The 19543-nt window shown below is 40.6% G+C and overlaps 2 protein-coding genes across 2 annotated transcripts; both read right to left on the reverse strand.

The window, feature by feature from the left end:
- Nucleotides 1-340: 340 nt before the first annotated feature.
- LOC138020647 (uncharacterized) lies at nt 341-1315 on the reverse strand. The gene has a single exon (XM_068867586.1). It carries the CDS (start codon nt 1313-1315, stop codon nt 341-343), a length of 975 nt encoding a protein of 324 aa, XP_068723687.1.
- Nucleotides 1316-2003: 688 nt separating this feature from the next.
- On the reverse strand, nt 2004-3139 carry LOC138020649 (uncharacterized). Its single transcript, XM_068867587.1, has 2 exons — nt 2826-3139; nt 2004-2601 (listed from the first exon to the last, which is right to left on the reverse strand). The coding sequence occupies exons 1-2, from the start codon at nt 3137-3139 to the stop codon at nt 2004-2006; spliced, it is 912 nt and encodes a 303-aa protein (XP_068723688.1).
- Between the last annotated feature and the right edge of the window lie 16404 nt (nt 3140-19543).

Genomic DNA, 19543 nt, shown 5'->3' on the forward strand with positions numbered 1-19543 from the left:
ATTTGAATACGCGAAATCTCTGAGCAAATGAACAGAAAATAATCAAAATAAAAGACTGAACTAAACTTACTTCTGTGGCGGGTTTCCGTAAACTGCAAACTCTTGAAACTGAACAACTTAATGGTTTAAAACTGCTGAAACTGGTTGACTTAAACTACTGAAACTGGTTAGCGACTGACTCATATCATTTCAAACACGTGCTATTAACTGATCTGAAACTTAGTCACTCAAATGAATTCTCATAAAATGTCAATCAAAGCTTTGTGCGTTTCTGGGACTAATTAATCAGTTCTATCTCTGTAACATTTCCTCCGCCCCGATGAAGGAAGCGTTCTTCATCTTACTCAAAGCCTTCGGCAGGTTGCACTACTGCTATCTTCGTGATAGGTCTTGAATATTCGCCAGTTGGTGTTTTTACTTTCACGTTCCTGACTTTTCCGTCCTGCCCTGGGTACACTTCTATTACCCGTCCGGTAATCCATTTTCCTCTCAATGCATTCGAATCTTGTACCATGACAAAGTCGTCAACACAAACGTTACGTCTGTCTACATTCCACCTCCTCTGTGTTACTAACAAGGGGAACACATGTCTTGTCCACCTTCTCCAGAAGGAGTCCACAATCTGCTGGATGAACTCTACTCTTTTCCTTGGGTTCCTTGTCTCATTGAACGGGCCCTGCGGAACTTGAGAAGACTCTCTACCTAACAGCATATCGTTCGGACATAAATAAGCTCCATTGTCTGGATCATTTGGAACTCGACCAATCGGACGTTGATTGACTAGGTTAGCAACTTCTAAAAGACACGTATACAATTCAAAAGGCGTCAAGGTGTGGTTTTCCACTGCTTTCTTTATAGCGGTCTTGCAACTTTTTATAAGAGCCTCTGCGCAACCATTCTGGTGTGGTGCTCCTGGGGTTGTAAACTTCCACTGCATTCCTTTACCGGCACAATATTCTCGAAGTGTTGCAATGTCCCATCCTTCAATCATCTTGCGGAGTTCCCTTTGAGCTCCTACCATCTGTGTTCCGTTGTCGCTTATCATCATAGCGGGGTAACCTCTGATGGAAAAAAATCTGCGAAGCGTTTGAATGAATTCCATGGTAGAACAGTCAGTAGCTATTTCTAGATGGACGGCTCTGGTGTTGAGGCATGTAAAAATAACTCCATAGTACTTCGCCGTTTTGTTTCTTCCAATTTTTACCGTGAAGGGACCAAAATAATCGCGTGACGTATAGTGAAATGGTGGGGTGTTTGGTGCCGTTCGGTGTGGAGGTAGGTCGGCCATGATCTGCGTTTCTGTCTTCGGTTCCATCTCTCTGCAAAAAACACACTTGTACTTGACTGCTTTTGCAAGGTCGTGACCTCGCAATATCCAATAGTTTGCTCTTGTTTTAGCTACTGTTGTCGCTACCCCGGGATGTCCGCACCGATGAGCCTCTTGTATGATAAGACGTGATACAATGTGGTCATGAGGTAACAATATTGGGTGCTTTGTTTCATAGGATACGATTGCCTTCTCGACGCGTCCTCCAACTCGGATAATGCCTTCGTCATCTACAAAGGGACATCTTGAACTCCTTGTTCACCAGGCGGTTCTGTAGGCTTCTCTGTGCGTGTCTGATAACATGTTTTCTGCCTTCCTCTAATTCTTGAGCAGATAGCGGTCCTTGACACATTTGGCGCTCGTTAGTTTGCTTTATCTTGGCTAGAAACTTTCTCTTCATCCTGAGTACCCATGTCATCACGTGAACTAGCTTCTTCCAACTGGACAATCTATTGCTGTCAACTATAGTTGGCGAGAATGCCACAGCTCCTACATTCAACGTCTTCCTACATTCCTTCTCTACTTCTTCTTGGTTCGGCTCTGGTTCGCTCTGGGGCCACTGTTCTTTAGGCAGGCGTAAAAACTCTGGTCCGGACTGCCATCTTCCTGACAACTCCGTAACCACTATACCACGCGAGACATCATCTGCTACGTTGTGTCAGCTTGGGATATGCTTTCACTGTGCTGGGTCGGTTTGACTTTGAATTTCTCCTATTCTGCTAGAGACAAACGGTTTGTAACGCCTGATCTTGCCACGAACCCATGCTAACACGATGGCACTGTCGGTAAAGATGACGGTTTCTTTGAACTGGAAACGAGACTCTTCCTTGATTGTGGCTTGTAATCTGGAAGCTAATACAGCCGCTTGTAGCTGAAGCCACGGGATTGTGATCTTTTTTAGGGGAGCTACTCTTGACTTGGCTGCTATTAATCTGATGTCAAATTTATCCTTCTCTACTGTCCATCTGATGTAAGCACATGTGCCAAATGCGTCTTGAGATGTGTCTGCAAAGACACAAAGTGTCGGTTGGGAATCTGCGGGTTCCGGTGGGGATAAGCTTCTTGGAAAGGAAACTTCATTAAGCTCTTTCATTTCCTTGAAAAGACTGAGCCACTTCTGTTGCACTGCTGAAGGGAGGTCTTGGTCCCACTCATATCCTTGCTGCCATAGCTCTTGAAAGCCAATCTTAGCTCGTATCAGAAAAGCTGCTGCGAAGCCAACAGGGTCATAAATTCTTGCTATTTGACTGAGGATACTTCTCTTAGTCCATTCGCTTGAGTTCAGCCAGTCTATGGTTTCAGATTTCACTTTGAACTTAAAGGAATCTTCCGTTGAGTTCCACACAATGCTTAGACCTTATCTTTTCCTGATCCATTAGGAACGTTCTCTTCTTCATTCTGTTTATCGGCAGTGTCCTTTAAATCTCTATTTGATTGCCATTCCTTAATGCTAAAACCACCTTTGGCTAACACCTCATCAATTTCCGTCGTCAGCTACCAGGCTTCTGACACAGTTTGCACTGAGTCCAGAATTTCGTCCATGTAGCTGTTTTCTTTCAGTGTCTTTGCTGCACTCGGACTGTGATTTTCTCCTTCTGCTGCTGTTTTTCTCAAGGCTATCTGTGCCATAGCTGGCGCTGGTTTGTCACCGAACGTCAAAATGGTCTTCACGTAGGTGTCAGGCTTTCGATCTATCTCCATACTTCTCCACAGGAATCGATGTACGTGCTGGTCCTCCTCTGGTATCAGAATTCTGTGGTACATCTTGGATATGTCACCACTGATGGCTACTTGATTTTCTCTAAAGCGCATTACGACCCCAAAAATACTGTTTAACAGGTACGGTCCTTTAACCAATAGTCGTTCAGTCGGTGGCCTTGATATACCGAGGACGAATTAAAAACAATTCTTATGGGCGTGCTCTTTTTATCTGGTCTCAAAACCTCGTGATGAGAGATGTAATGCACAGGACCAGTGTATTCTGCCAATTCCGCGTCTGTTAACTTTCTAGAAAACTTCATTACTTCCATCTCTTGCATCTGCTCCAGCGTTCACTTGGTTCTTCATTAATCGGCGCTCTGTTGCTTCTAACTTTTTTCATAGCTTCTGACCGGTTATCGGGGAGAAACTTGGGATCTGTTTTCCATGGATAGGGAATTATCCATTGATTTCCCACTTTCTTGCAGGAGTTTTGTATCATTCTTGTTTCTTCTTGGACTAGACGGGAAGAACGTTTCAATTACCATAACCAAAATAGGCGGAGAAGAGGAGCAGATGAAGACAAAAGAGTTCAAGGTCCAACTAACCTCTCTAGTTAACAGGAGAAGTTTCGTTGTGAAGGCAATATAGGGATGAGTGGTATTTGGGGCAACAACCAGCAAAAATCAAGAAACAAGTAGAATATTTCTCGTCAGCTACACCGTTCCCGCTGATCTGTCAGAATTTTGTTCCACAGAATGCATGGGAGTAGCAGTGAAACCCTGTGTCTGCTCAGCGGATAAGTTAACTCAGTCACAACGAAACTTCTCCTGTTAACTAGAGAGGTTAGTTGGACCTTGAACTCTTTTGTCTTCATCTGCTCCTCTTCTCCGCCTATTTTGGTTATGGTAATTGAAACGTTCTTCCCGTCTAGTCCAAGACTCTCTGCTGTCTCCATACGAATCAGACTTAGTTGAGCTCCAGAGTCGAGAAGTACATTGCCACGCTTGTATAATCCTTGCCCTCCTATTTCTGCTGAGATAATCGGTAGTAATGCATCTTGACTATCCAGGACTGAAGAGATGCTTACTCTGACGTCTGCATTCTTGTGCAGCAGAGGATGATGGTAGTATATGCATTGCTTGCCGTTCACCGTTTCTGTACATTGTGTTCTTCTGCTACAGTTGGACATTGTATGTTCTCTACCTGCTCTTTTAAGGCAGCTAAAACAGGCGTGATTCTCCTTAGCGGCATTTAAACGCTCATCTTGACTTAACGCAGCAAATTTCAGGCACTGATCCGGCCAGTGAGTTGAACTTTTACACAGCCAACATTTAAGGGTTGATACTTTGTTTCTTTCTTCATTTCCTTTAGGTACATAATTAATTGCGTGATGAGTACTACTTACCCTGAGGGGTGCGGTGGCTCGCATACGTGACTTCATTTCAGTGGTCATCCACATCATCAGATGATGGAGATGCCGGCTCGCCATTCTTTTCTAGATCTCTCGACCAGACTTTTCTGTCATCGGCACACATTTTCTTTTCAATTAATGACAACGTATGACTGTTATCCATGTCACCTGGAACTCCAATCTCTTTCAACGTGTTGTAACATCGTTTTACAAGATGGACTAAGTCGGAAAATCTAGCATCTTCGCCGTCTCGGAGTGGCTTAAACTTAACTACATCTTGCATGATGGTGTCAGAGACAACTCTATGATCGCCATAAATTGAGTCCAGATATTCCCATGCTGCGGTGTAATCTGTCCCTATTCCCTTAATTAACTCAAGCGGTTTGCCTTGGAGACACGTGCGCAGAAAAGTGATGGCATCGCGCGTGCTGTACTTCGATTCAATTGCGTGTTTAAAGTCTGCCTTAAATATTGCATACTCTCTAATGTCTCTGGAGAATTTAGGCATCTTTGGTTTCTCCATTTTAAAGCCACACGAATCACCAGTGGTATTTTGATTATTTTCTTGATTATTCACAACTGAGGTGTTACTAGCGGAAGTGTTAATACTTTGGTTTCCACCCGACTGCATTCCTAACATTCCACTATTGTTTTGTGGTGGACTTGCTGAACCAGGATAAGTTTCAACAACATCGTTTAAAATATCATCTTTCGTACTAACTGAAATTTTCTTTACTGTTTCTGTTTTATCAGTGTACTTTTTTGCCTGAACCTCTAGTCTCATAAACATTTCTTGACACTCTTCGAACCACATTTGCTCTTTCTCAAACTCTTCATCATCTTCAATCAATTTTGTTAATTCTTCATGCTTCTGAGTGAGCTGCTCGTATGCCTCCTGAACTTTAGCAAGTGACTCTCTTACCTCGGTACCTGGACGTTTGCTTTCGATTGTGTGTCGAAGGGATTTTCCCGCCCTGGTTAGCGCTGCTTTTCCATTTCGGCGGGTGACCTTTGCCTCTTTAAGAGCTTCTGACATGTTGAACTCCTCATGACCTCCAGGTTAGCGTAGAAATCGAATGAAGTGGACAGTTGGAGTATCGACGGCTTGGAAGTTTACGGAAGAAACCATGTATCGTATAATCAATGTTTTATTCACTATGATAATTATTCGATCTGAAATGAACAAAATTACATGACAATTACTGAGATATTTGAATACGCGAAATCTCTGAGCAAATGAACAGAAAATAATCAAAATAAAAGACTGAACTAACCTTACTTCTGTGACGGGTTTCCGTAAACTGCAAACTCTTGAAACTGAACAACTTGACGGTTTAAAACTGCTGAAACTGGTTGACTTAAACTACTGAAACTGGTTAGCGACTGACTCATATCCTTTCAAACACGTGCTATTAACTGATCTGAAACTTAAGCCTTAGTCACTCAAATGAATTCTCTTAAAATGTCAATTAAAGCTTTCTGCGTTTCCGGTACTAATTAATCAGTTCTATCGCTGTAACAATGAGAAATGTGTATATTTCAGGAACACCAAGATTCCAACAAGGAAGGTGATCAATTTTTAAAATGTTTGCCTGTGTTTGATGTCATTCAGATACTCTCTCTTATTCGCCATCCAGCGTGGTCGCCGACTAGTTACGTTTTTTCTCCCGTTCTTTGTCGCTTTTAAAAACACTATTAGATTAATTGTCGCCATTTTTAGAGTGTTCTCAATAAAATTGCAAGGTTTTCGGCAAGGGAGATCGCAAATTTTCTGTCACATTTCTTTTTGCTGTAACGTGTTCTTACGTGTTCTAGCGTGCTATCTCACACACTAAGCGTGTTACAGCTAGCATGCTAATCAAAACAAAAGGTTCAGTGTGTTAACATCCCCCAAACAAAGCGTTGTGTGTCCTTTATTGTATACGCATAAAGCATGTCGCAGGACACACTAAGCGTGCTGTGTAAAAGTGTTGTGAGCGTGCTATCACCTTTATCCCTGTTTTCCCGTGGAGAGTCACATTTGTTAAGTAGAATGGTGATTTCTAGGTATGCTCCAAATGCATCTCAAAGAAACAGTATATGGAAGAAGAGATATAGAAGGCGTTCCTTTCGGTCATTGTAATAATAAAGACACAAGGGGTTAATCCTAAAAGTAGAGCACTTTTCAAACGGAGTTCCAGTATTCCAGAACTGAAAAGAGGAAAAGGCGTGACTTCTGAAGTTGTAGTCGTGATGCATCATGTAAAGTTGCTCGAGCATTACGAACTTTTTCAATCAGATCAGCCTTTTTTTCGCTTGACCTATAGGTTATGTTCAAGTCATCAAGGACTTCTTTCAATAGAAGAACAGTCATATCGTCCGGCGGCCCCATTTTTTTCCTTTCAGCCTCTTGCTGTTTTAGTGTCTCTTCCTTTTGAAGTAGTTTATTCTCAGCCTTTTGTAGCTGCGGCAACAACGCCTCAAGAGCTTCCACATTTACTTCTAAAGGAAAACTCATTCTTTTTAAAGGTATGTATGGCAGTCGCTCCACATAACTTCAGTAGTTTCCGACAATAGCCACTTTCCACTGCCCTTTTTGGTGTGTGAAAGAACTTTGAAACAGGCCAAAACTTTGTCTCTTACATTGCTTTCCTTCTTCCATTCGAGTACAGGCACTGTAGACTTCGCAGATGTCTTACGTAGCAAGGGTAAGACCTGGTCGTACTTTACACCGATCCCTAGTACCCAGAAAGCTGAAATGTCACGGGAATAAAGTCCATCTGTAGCCTTTTTGGGATTCACAATTGTTTCAACTCTCTCATAAAAATCATTTCTTGCCATGGCCATCCACCTGGCCATTCGTAAAGTGGAGGGAATGTGCAGTTTCCTTGTTGCAACAATAAGAAATTGGCAATTTGGTAGAATTTCCCTTTGTATTCAACATAGTTCGGTGTCAGAGGCTGCTCTGTTGATGATGTTCCGGCATTGTTTTTGAATCTTCTCAGAGCTGTTTTTGTAGCCGCTGACCCCTCTATTAGATCTTCATCTTCGACCTGCATAGATATTTCAGATACTGACGCGGTTATGCAATCGCTAAACATGTCCAGGCCATTGATGTTATCGTGCAATTTGCACACCAAGGCATATCTTTGCCTTTCCAAGTTGGATGAAAATTTTAGTCCAAAACATGACTCATGGAACGACCTCCCACATTCAGGAAAGTCACAACCAATCCAGTGTGTTGTTGATGGTGCTTTGAAAGTAGCATTGGCATGTTTGCATGAACCGGCCTGAAAGAAATTGCAATGACTTGGGTCATCGTCGTCTTCTATGGTTTTATCGGTTCCCTTGGCCATATGTGCAGCTTGCGCAGAAGACGTAGCAAGATCAGTAAGAGAATGTGTGTAACTCTGTTTATTCGTTTCTACGGTAGAACACAAAATGTCGTTGTCTAAGTCAAGTAGTTCATCGGCAGTCATGCACTCATTTTGCTCAGGCTCGAAGGTTATGTCTACTAAGGTCCTCTCCATTCCTGGGTTGATGTAAGTAATGTCACCATTTTCACTGGCTCAGAGGATGTTGCTGGATGTAAGCAGGGGAAGCATACCTAGTGTGTCCATTGTTTTGATAACTTCTCTTTCCACCTCTACAATACCACTCAAGATTTCATCATCTACCAAAGTAGGCCAAGAAGCGACTGCGTCTCCAGGAGTCTTTCTATTCCGCAGTTCTTCAAGTTTTACAGTTCGTCCACAAATTTGAAGTAGGTCAAGCATGCATAAGTTCATTGTACATACATACATACATACTTTATTTGTTAAAGCAGGTCGGTAGTGGCAGCTAAAGAGCTGATGTGGACCTGCTTAACTTAATAATACAATTAAATCCTACCATATAAACCTACCAATTAAACTACAATACTTTTTAAGACTAGGATACAAACGTTAATACTAAAGTAAAAACTGTCTATTTACAACAAGAGAAAATAACCTACTAATTTTAGATAGATTCAAAAAAAAATTTAAGAGGTGTAAATACTAACGTTTAATAATACAAAAAGGTAATATCCTTATTAAGATTTACTGTAGTCCCTTTATTAAATGTTATTTTGTTGAGGCTGGTTTTGTTGCGGTTCAGTGCTACTTTCAAAGCATCTAGCTTTTCCAAGTTCCTTGTTCTTCTATCCAGTGAATTCCATTCCACAATCCCCCTATATGAGAAGCTATTTCTTCCTAACTCTGTTTTCTTCCGTTTCACCTCAAGTAATACACCTCTGCGCTTGGATTCAGTAAAAGTAAAGAATGGCAATAACCTATGGTTTAAGCCCTGCTTAACTTTAAAAACCTCTATAGCAAGCCTACGTTTGTAAAGGTATCCTAGATCTTGCCACTTGATATAGCTCAGTACTTCACTTTCCAAAATATTGTGAGGAACTCTATGGATAAATCTACCAACTTTAATATGTAAGTTCTCAATTTCATATAGCTTAGCCACAGAACAGTTGCCCCAGACAGATATGCAATATGTTATTTGTGGAATTACTGTTCTAAAATAAAATGCCTCTAGTAATTTGGGTGATAGATATCGCATTTTCTTTAGCACACGGTACTGACTACTTAGTGATTTATGTGTCTTCTCTAACTGATCTCTCCATGTCAGTTTGTTGTCGATAACCACACCCACTAATTTTGTTTTCATTGTGTAGTCGATTTGTGTACACCCATGCGTCACAGGCAACAGTGGGCCCACAAACTGATCAAGTTGGATAATCATTACTTTGGACTTTCCAGAGTGCAGAGTCAGCTTATTTAGTCTGCAGAAAGCGCAGATCTCTTTAAAGAGACAATTCAATTTAATTGTAACATCATCAGGATTATCTCCAATTACAAAGGCAGTGGCGTCGTCTGCATACAGATGTAGCTCGCCTTGTGTTATGCAATCGGGGAAATCATTAACATAGATCGAGAACAGCCTAGGCCCAAGTAACGAACCTTGTGGGACACTGTATTTAACTTCTAATACAGGCGATTTCACTCCATTTAGTTCAACAAATTGGTGTCGATTTGATAGATAGCTATTTAGCCAATGAAAATTTTGCCACTAATGCCACAGGCCTGCAATTTATGGGACAAGATTGCTGGACAAACCGAGTCAAAGGCTTTCCGGAAGTCTATAAATATAGCGCCAATAACTTTTCCTTGATCGATATGATGATTCCAGGTTTCAGTAAGGCACAGTAGGAGAGACTCTGATGATATACCTTTCCTGTAACCCCACTGGTTGTCATGCAGTACGTCATTCAGGTGCGGATCAATGGTATCACAGAGGACTGACTCTACAGCTTTACTAGGTATACTCAACATAGTCAGTGGCCTGTAATTGCCACAGTCTGCACAGTCTCCACCTTTGTATAATACTTTAACTTTACCAATCTTCCACTGACTTGGATATTTACCTTGCTCGTAGCTCATTTTGCTTAAATTTGAGATGCCATACGCGATTTCCTTTGAAACAATTTTCATTTCTTTTGATGTTATACCATCACTCCCATGGGATTTTCGAATATTAAGTTTTGCAAGTTTACTGCAAAAACCCTCATGACCAAATGATACATCCGAAATTGTTGGTGTAATTCTTGAGATGAATGATAGCCCATCCACAGTGGTGGTTGGAAAGTTAGAAGCTAATTTCTCACCCACTGTTGCAAAAAAGGAATTCATGGTGGCTGATTTTTCATGATCATCATACACTAAAACATCATTGCTGTTTCTGACTGGGCCAATTCTCATGCTGCTTTTTCCTCTTCTTGTTAATTGGTTCATAATCTTCCAAAAGTCCCTTGATCCTTTACTGGTGGTGTTTAGCATATTTGTCCAATACTCAGCCTCAGCACTTCTGAGAGCTTTGATTACCTTATTTCTCAGTTCTTTGTACTTTACCCTATCCTCCAAGCTTCCTGTCCTCTGTGCTTTCAATAGTTGTTGATACCTTTGGTTCATGAGTTTTCTTATACTACCATTCATCCAGGGTAGAGACTTGGAGCGGACCTTTGACTTTCTTTCTGGTAAAAATTCTAATTTAGTTTCCTGATACAGAGCATTTGCCATCCAGTAGTTGTCATCAATATCATTAAAGACATTACAGGCATGCCATGGAATAAAGGCCACTTGTTGTCTGAAGGTGTCTTGATTGCAGTTTTTCCAGTCGATTACCGATCTTATTACTGGTGGAACTCTTGTTTAAGATAATTTCAATACTGTGTATATCAATCTGTGATCTGCAATACAAGTGTCAAATACCCCTGCCTTAACAACTTTGGTTTTGTCACTTATGATTGAGAGGTCAATTAATGTCTTTGTAGTTTCCGTAATCCTTGGTCAATGAAAACTTTCTCAGCACATTTGTGAGCTTCCTTCCTTGATCAGAGTCATTTACTTTAGTGACGGCCTCATGTTTCGTGTTACATAACACATTTGCATTAAAGTCACCCATAATAAGGATGTTTTTCTTTTTCTTGCAAATACAGTTAAGTTGCCTTTCCATCATACCGAAGAAGTTTGTGTCTTTCGGAGGTCTATACATAATTGACAATGCCAGGTTTTGTGAGTGGAATTTTAGCTCAGCCCATATTGCTTCCAGTGTATTTACATTTGCAGGGAAGCAATTTTGAATCAAAACAATATCTAAACTTTCGGCATAGTATAGCACACAGCCTCCTCCTCCATCCTCCACTGATCTGTCCTTTCGAAAGAATTTATACCCCGGAATCATGATATCTTCATCCCGAATTTTGCTCGTGAGCTTGCTTTCTGTAATACCCAGCACATCAAATTTCACCTTTTCTAATAACAACTGGACCTCCTGAAATTTCGTTGTTGTCATTAGACCATTCACATTGATATGGGCTACTTTCGAATGAGATTTATTACATGATATCCTCATATTTAGTTCTGAAAAGTGACAATCTTGTTGGGTACTTTCGGTTCTGTTCGGCTGGGTTGCTTGCAGAACAGGTTGTTGCATTTCTGACAGGGATTCGTGGCATCTAGTACATGACCAAACAATATTTGTAGCGTTTAGCAGCTTCTTGTAAATACGTGGAAGTACATTTTCACATTTAATGTGATACTTCAACTTACATGTGCTGCACACCAATGCTTTATGATTTCTGGCTACTGTTCGGCAACACGATGAGCACTTGTTTGAGTCCGAAGAAGTAGGACCAGGATTGGGATTAATGTCGCCACTTAATAATAATATTGATAGTTGAAACGTAGCCGATGAATTCGCGTAATAGTTGATCCGTGTGCTTAGGTAGCACTTCACTCGAGGAAGCGATCCCAGATGGCGGCGCCATTCATCGTGATCGTAAGGTAGATAGAGACTGTAGATTTTCCACGTTTTGACCAGATGCCTGATGATAGTGACCCCATGCCTGCAATTCTTTCACTTTCACAGTCGATCTAAGACCAGTATGGCTTGTTACTAAGAAAAGGACTATGATAAAAAAGCTAAAATTGCAATAGCAAAAACTAGCACTTCTGTCCGCCATTGCTCTCCCCAGGTCTCCTTTAACTAGGTAGAATTCACTACATGTCGAAAAGAGCCTTTCACAGCTGTCAAATCCAAATGTCGAGGGATGGAAAGGTAGATCAGGATAATACTCGTAGTTTATCCTCACTGCATACCTTTTACCACATCATAAACTAAGTTACGGGAGGAGACCGCGTAAGTGCAGCTGTGTCGACCAGCACCGTGGGAGGAGGGTGGGGTGACAGAAGCTTTCTTAACCGGAACGCGGGCAAAATGACAACGATCGCGGCGAAACACGAGAATTTAAGCAAAGAGACGGCAAATCATCATACCTGCCCCGAAGACGCAGAGCATCTGAAGGCAGATGCAGTGAGAATAGAACACAATTTAATCCAACCTCTCCCATTACTCAGTCATCCCCTTCAACCCTCATAGGAGGACTAGGGGTAACAATAACAGATGAAAGTGAAAATCGTTCAATTGGTAGAAACGGGTTGCAGATCGTCGGGGTGAGACACAGGCACTGTGACCAAACCAGTAGCACTACAAAGAATTTCCTCAAAGATCGTGAGAGACGCCGCCGCATCAGACGAACAGTAGTAATGCTGAGCCATCTCCCCACTCTTCCAACCTATATACTGTGCAACCTGCTGTTGAGAACAACCTAGCAATCTCAAAGTAGTAGACAAACCCACCCGAAAATGATGAAGGGTTTCACCGTCATGAAGCTTAGCTTCGGTGAGATACCCCTGAAGAAACCCAAAAGAAAAAACCTGAAGCTAAGTGGACCTTAAGTAAATCACACACAGAGAAATAATAACTTATCCAATGAACCGGGCACACGTCTGTTTTGCAAAAAGGAACCAAGGTGAAAGAACGAGGGGGGTCTGTACGCATAGTTTTAGAAAAGGTAAAATGCAACAAGTAACCCTCACGATCATTTAATTTAAAAACCTGGCTGGCCGATAGGCAACCGAAATCCGATGCCCTATCGCCTGTGAAGAAATCTATTACAAAAAAGGTAGCATCCCTAACCAAAATATACTAATTCTAGACAATGATTGACTATCAACAATTTTTCCCGGTAAATGAGCAATTAAATTCTGGCACTTAAGAAAGAACAATGGCACAGCTTGCGAAGGCGAAATAGCCATACCCGCTTGTCCGACGCGACAAAGTTCAAGTATTCCTTGATGGGAGGATGCGTGATAGGATTAGTGTGGTCGAGGCGACCAACTTTATTAAAGATGGACCTGAGCTTTCCAAGCAGGGAGTCAACGGTGCCAGCGGCCAAACGGCGGGGGCAGGCGCAAGCTCCTCTGGGACATGTGGGGACATGCACCACTGTTTGCCCCGACGTCATCCACCACAGAAGATGAAATTGTTTTAGGCGGGGAAACTGACGCGAGAAATGTAGATAATTGCTGCTCAAGGGCTGACTTCTGACGTTGATAGGGCTGACACTCAAACGAAGACTTAAACTCCTGAAAACGCTCTTGAATAACCTTCTTATCCACAGGACCCCTGCCAAGGGGAACAGCTGGCACCAAGAGCGCAGTAGGAACCCCACGTTGATCCCAGAATTTGAATTAAAAGAAACTTTCTCAGTTTTAATGGTTTGATTTCCTCTTAAAAATCTCTCAAGGAGAGATGTAAAGTTAGTGTGCATATTAGGGACAGCAAGTATCAAAGCTACGTTGAAACTTTATTAAAGGCCAAAAAGCCTAGTAGAATAGTATACAAAAAACTGATTACTGTGAAACAACAACGCCCAGATCAAAGTCAAGAAAAATGGGTGCTGGACTGCCATCTGAAAACTGGTGAAGATGTTAATTGGAAATCTGTTTACCAAGCCCCATTTAAATACATTAAAGTAACCAAATTAATCACCTTTCAGTTTAAACTTTTTCATCGAAGGTTAGCTACAAATGATTTCCTTAAGAAAATAGGACTTAAGCAAAGCGATATTTGTACCTTTTGTGAACTGAAAATAGAGAGCATAATTCATTTATTTTGGTCCTGCAGTGTAACCTCCTCTTTTTGGAGAGATTTTAAAGGCTGGATTACAGACAACCTTGAAATACAACGATTTTAGAGAATACCTGGACACAGCAATTGCTTTAGGCCTCAGGCCGAATCTTTTTCACAAACAAATATACCTCTCCTTCCTACTTGCCAGATATTTTATATGGATCTGTAAGACACAAGGTAAAGCTCCTAAGCTTGAAAATTTCGACACTCTTCAATTAATTTGGCCCTCCTATGTCACGCACCATCATCAACTAGAAAGAATCATATTCTTATTTCCATTTTCTTTCCTATTGGTATGTCTGGCCTGTCTTTCTGTTTTTATATATGAACATTTTCATGTATTGTTTTTGTTTGTTTGTTTGTCGTTTTTCTTTCCTCTAAATGTATTTAATTAAAGATGTTTTCGTTGTACAAGTAGCGTTAGTGCTGTAAGACCCATGGCTGAAAAAGTTGAAAGCTACATTTAAAGCTAGGTTTGTTTACTAAAAAAAATAAATGAATCCGAACCAGGTCCAGAACAGAGACACATAGGAGGTCCCCCAGGGTCAACTACCGGAAGGGCTTTTTTCTTTTTTTTTTTCCCTTTTTTTTTAAAAAAAAGGACCTGGAGAAAGATGAACACAAGCACACAAGCAAAATGTTTTAATTAAGAGCCACCGCACTTGAAACAGGGACCTCGCCCAAACGTTATTCCAATCCTTGGACCTATAGGGCCAACGTGTGACTGACCAGACGTCTTGGAAGCAGACTTCAAAATGGAAGTGGCGTCTTTAGCGACCTTAGCTCTAATGGGGTCTCCCAACAGCCCTAGCAATAAACGCTGCAACTCGGGGGAACTGAGAGAGTCCCATCACTCCCGTACCTTGTCCAGGGCCGCGGCTTATTCTTCTTTTCAAAGGGGTCGGCGGAGATGGAGCTGCTGACATAAAGTTTCCGAATATGCTTCTTAACATTATTACGCTTTTCTAAATTTAAGAAATATTCTCTTTTTTTTCACCGTGCTCTGGCAATCTTGCCCTGGATCGAACGATAATACCCTCTACTTTTTCATCATATAAAGCTTCTAAATCTTTTTTAAGCTTTTCTGTTTCTAATCTTGTTGTTTCAGACGGATTGCTCTGTAACTTCTTTAACATGTCTTGGTATTTAGAGTTAAGTTCTTTTTCCCTTCTTTGTTGAGATTTGATAGTTGTTTTTGAATAATTAATTGAGCTCGTTTTGATCTTAAATTTTAGCCAGTCCCATTTTGTTCTCTCATCCGACAAATCTTTAGCATCTTCTAACCAGTTAGGCAATTCCCTACTTATCATCTCGATATAATCAGGCCGAGCTATTAGGGATGTGTTTAGTTTCCATTAAACCTGATCCTTTACAGCTTTCTTCAATTTCTTCTAGTTCCAACACTATAGACGAGTGGTCGATTTTTATTGAAGCCCAAATATCAACATTTGTGACTAAGTAATTTACGTTGTCTGAAATTCACCAATAGTCAAGTCGGCAAAATATGAAAGGATGGCTTTTACTCCAGGTGTAACTACGAGTGTTTGGATTTTTAATACGGCAGATATTGTGAAGGCTAAATTCGTTTTGAATATTTTCTATTGAATTTATCACATGTTGGCGTGGTATTAATATTCCACCTTTTTGTCTAAGCTCGGGTTCAGAGGACAGTTGAAGTCCCCTCCTATGATAACGCTATCATCATTGTCAGGCTCCATTTCTTGTAATTTTGCCGACAGGTCTCGATAAAAACGCACTGCTTCTGCATCTTTGTTTGGACCGTAAACATTCACCAGGTAATAATTTTGGTCTTTAATTTTCGATTTAATAATAATAGATTTTAATAATTTGGGATCTTGAATTTCATGTTCAATAACAATGTCCAAGCCACTTTTGATTAACATAGCAACACCTCTTCGATTAGTACTCCCGTGGGAGAAACAAATTTTAGAACCCCATTCTTTTTCCCATTGGCACTCGCCGCCTTTTGTTGAATGAGTTGCTTGGAGAAAAATTAGATCTGCTTTTTGTTTTCTGCACCAAGTGAAAATAGCTGTACGTGTTCGAAAGTTGCTGAGGCCTCTCACGTTGAGAGAAAGTAATTTCAGGCTATCAGGTTTAGTGTTACCCTTTGTCATTTGAAGTCTTAGAATGATTGTTCCCTTGAGGCCAGATATCATTGAAAAACATTTCGAGAAAAAACATAATTAAAGCCGATAATACGCGTGCGATCGACTAAATATGTGAAACTTGTTAGCATGAACACAAAACATGACAAACGCAAACACACAACCGAAAGCGTACTTACCGAAGCTTCGCTAGCCAGGTTCTTGGTACACTTTCGCCGAGCTCTCTAGCCAAACTCTCCATTACAGTAAATAAAAGCTTTGCTAACTATACTAAAATTACATTGGAACAAAATGAAATAATAATACAGTCCCTAACCGTAAGGTCAAAGTTGACAGCATTACGTATTAGGCAGCATAAATGACTTTAATTTATCGGCACCCTCTTCTTTATATAATATCTGTGCTGGAACGCTCCAGGGTATGAATGGAAAGATCGCATTTGGCTTTGCTTTAATATCAGCAAGGTAGATTCTCCGAAGGGTAGCACGATCTTCACGAACCGATTTTGAAACATCGTCTGAAATAAAACTTGGCAAGTCTTTGTAATAGTTGTTCTTATGCTTACTTGGCGCCACTTTGAGAATTTTCTCTTTGTCGGTGTACCTCAATAAATAAACGTGTATTGGTCTACGCTTTGGTGATGCAGTTCCAGGGCCAGCATTTTTCTTGACATTTGTTCTGTGCGCTCTCATAATTTCGACATCTTCGTCCAGTCCCATGTGATTTTTAAAGAGTTTAGTCTCAAGAAACTCAACCATTGAATTGAAGGTCTTCTCGCTCTCCTTTGACTCCCCAGATGACGATATTGTTACGCTTAGAGCGATTTTCCAAGTAATCTACCTTCTTCGTTAGGGCGTCCTCCTCCGTTTGCTTAGCTCTCAATGCCAAGTCCGAGTTCAGCTCATAAATTCTTAGGTCTGTATCTTTAAAGATGTTCTTTAGCTCGTTAATAATTTAATAATAATTTAACAATTTATATAGCGCATATCTACATGTGCTGATCAATACTGCTTTACATTCATCAGTTAAAAAGAAACGAAAATGCATTACCGTGAGAATAAAATAAACTAAGTTACAAACTATAAAAATACTTCTTAAAAAGATAATTTTTAGGTCGAGATTTAAAACTGTGATGTTGCTTGACAAAACTCCACTGGTAGCTCATTCTAGAGTTTCGGAGCTGCTGCTGAGAATGATCTTGCTCCCAATGTTGTAAGCATCTTTCCCTTGGGATGGTCCAACAAGAGCTTACCAGTAGACCTAATATTATATAATGAATTCGATCTTATACTAATAAGATCGTCAAGATAAGTTGGCGCTAGGCCATAAAAGCATTTGAAAGTCAAAAGTAAAGTCTTATAGTCATTACGCAAAGAAACCGGCAGCCAATGCAGCTCATAAAGCGCCAGTGTAATGTGAGAAAACTTTCTAATGCCAAGAATAAGTCTTGCTGCTGCATTTTGTACACGCTGTAATTTAGCAATCTGCGCCTTTGGTAAGCCAAACAATAAACCATTACAATAGTCGAGATGGCTGGTTATAAAAGCATGAAAAGTAAGTAAAGAATCTCTCGACAGGTATTTGTTAATACGTCTCAAGTTATGTAAATGATAAAATGCCGCATTACAGGCCTTGTTTATACAATCAGTCATGCTTAAGTTGCTGTCAAACTACGATCCAAGGTTTCTAACACATGGGCTTGGACTGATACGGTTAGTGCCCACAGTTATGGAACACGAATCTAATTTATCAAGCTGTTGTCGTGTACCAACTAACAAAAACTCCGTTTTATCATCAGTGATCATCGACTGATCTTGAATCATCCATTTCCTCACCGCGTCAATGCACTTTTCCATAGCTTGTATAGCATCAGCTTCAGCAGTGTTGCCGAGTGGTTTAAAACTAAGATACAGCTGCGTATCATCAGTGAAACAGTGAACATCAGGGACATAATGTTCCACGATCTTAAACAGCTTGGACGCATATATTATAAATAGCAAAGGCCCTAAACATGAGCCTTGGGGTACCCCGCACTTTAAGTCAAAAGGACGAGAAAGAACTCCATGAACAGAAACACGCTGACTTCTATCAGACAAGTACGATCTAAACCAATTCAGAGCAGGCCCACGTATGCCAACCTCGTCAGATAGCCTCTCTAAAAGAATTCGATGATCAACAGTGTCAAAGGCAGCACTGAGATCCAATAAAATTAACATAGTGACATGTTGAGAGTTCATCTTTAACAAAATATCGTTCATCACTTTGATAAGTGCAGTTTCAGTGCTATGGAATTGCCTGTAAGAAGATTGAAGCGCGGGAAAAATAGCATTTGAAACCATGTGATCGTAAACTTGATTAAAAAGGACTTTTTCAGTCAACTTGGATACGTATTGTAAGTTACTAACTGGTCTGTAATTGTTATACAGCAAATCCAATCCAGGTTTCTTCAAGATAGGATTAATAAGCCCACATTTCTAATCATCTGCAAATTCTCCAGAGTTAAGAAACAGGTTGATCTTTTTAGTAATGACTGGTAATAGCACTTCAGCACAGCTGATTACCATAGGTGTTGACATCGGATCAAAGATACAACTTTTCTTCAGAGAGCAGCCAATCAACTTACTAACTGCACTTTCCTTTACTACAGTCGCCTGAGTTTGTTCCAGCGTGCTCAGCTTCATCAACATTTTAGTCTTTGCTTGAAGCAAAACATCCATCTTGGAGAGAATAACATCAAGTTTACCGTTCGAATTCACTTTGTCATCCGGCATAGCTTGTTTACGGGATTTTGACCTAGTTTGTACGCTCATAAAGCGCGAAAAAACGGTTCCATTAACATTAATTTGTGCAAATACGGAGAAGCAGGTTAAGAGCGCGGAAAAGCCGTCTACTCCTTGACAAGTCTGCGCATGTCAATTCTATGCACTTTATTTATAACATATATACTGTATTGCAAATCATGGTTGCCACAACCACAGGATTTTGAAATTCCCTGACTTTTCCCTGACTAATAATATACACGAAAAAATTGCTCGATTCTGATTGGCTGAGAGCAGTGCAGTTCAAGTGTAACACCAGTGCAAATTACACATCTAAATTCTGGATTATAATTGGCTGAAAGTCAATAGGAAATTTTCTAAGCCAATGGTATCACTAAAATGAATTGTCACTTATGTCCAGAATTGATCCTGATTAGATGTCCGCTGAATTTTGACAAGCAATTAAATGCAAACGAAAATCAGTACCACCAGTCTCACTGCTGTGTCTTTTCCTCTGCTTGGGGCAGGTTGCACAAATGTACCTACAGTTTTGATTGGCCACTTTGTGAATGCTTTGGGTCTTGTTTCACCATGCTCAAGAAAAACTAACATTGGGTGTCATAAATTTTTGAGAATATTCAATTTTTTACCTTAACATTCTCCAACAAGCTTG

This window comes from Montipora capricornis, chromosome 10, assembly GCF_036669925.1.
Source record: "Montipora capricornis isolate CH-2021 chromosome 10, ASM3666992v2, whole genome shotgun sequence".
NCBI classification, from domain to species: Eukaryota; Metazoa; Cnidaria; class Anthozoa; order Scleractinia; family Acroporidae; genus Montipora; species Montipora capricornis.

What these genes read in the sequence shown, in the direction of transcription:
- LOC138020647 (XM_068867586.1), bottom strand. Translation starts at nt 1,315, where the DNA reads ATGGAACCGAAGACAGAAACGCAGATCATGGCCGACCTACCTCCACAC.
- LOC138020649 (XM_068867587.1), bottom strand. Translation starts at nt 3,139, where the DNA reads ATGCGCTTTAGAGAAAATCAAGTAGCCATCAGTGGTGACATATCCAAG. An exon ending in CAAACTGTGTCAGAAGCCTG is followed by an intron (nt 2,602 to 2,825) that starts GTAGCTGACGAC and finishes GCTGAACTCAAG; the next exon opens with CGAATGGACTAAGAGAAGTA.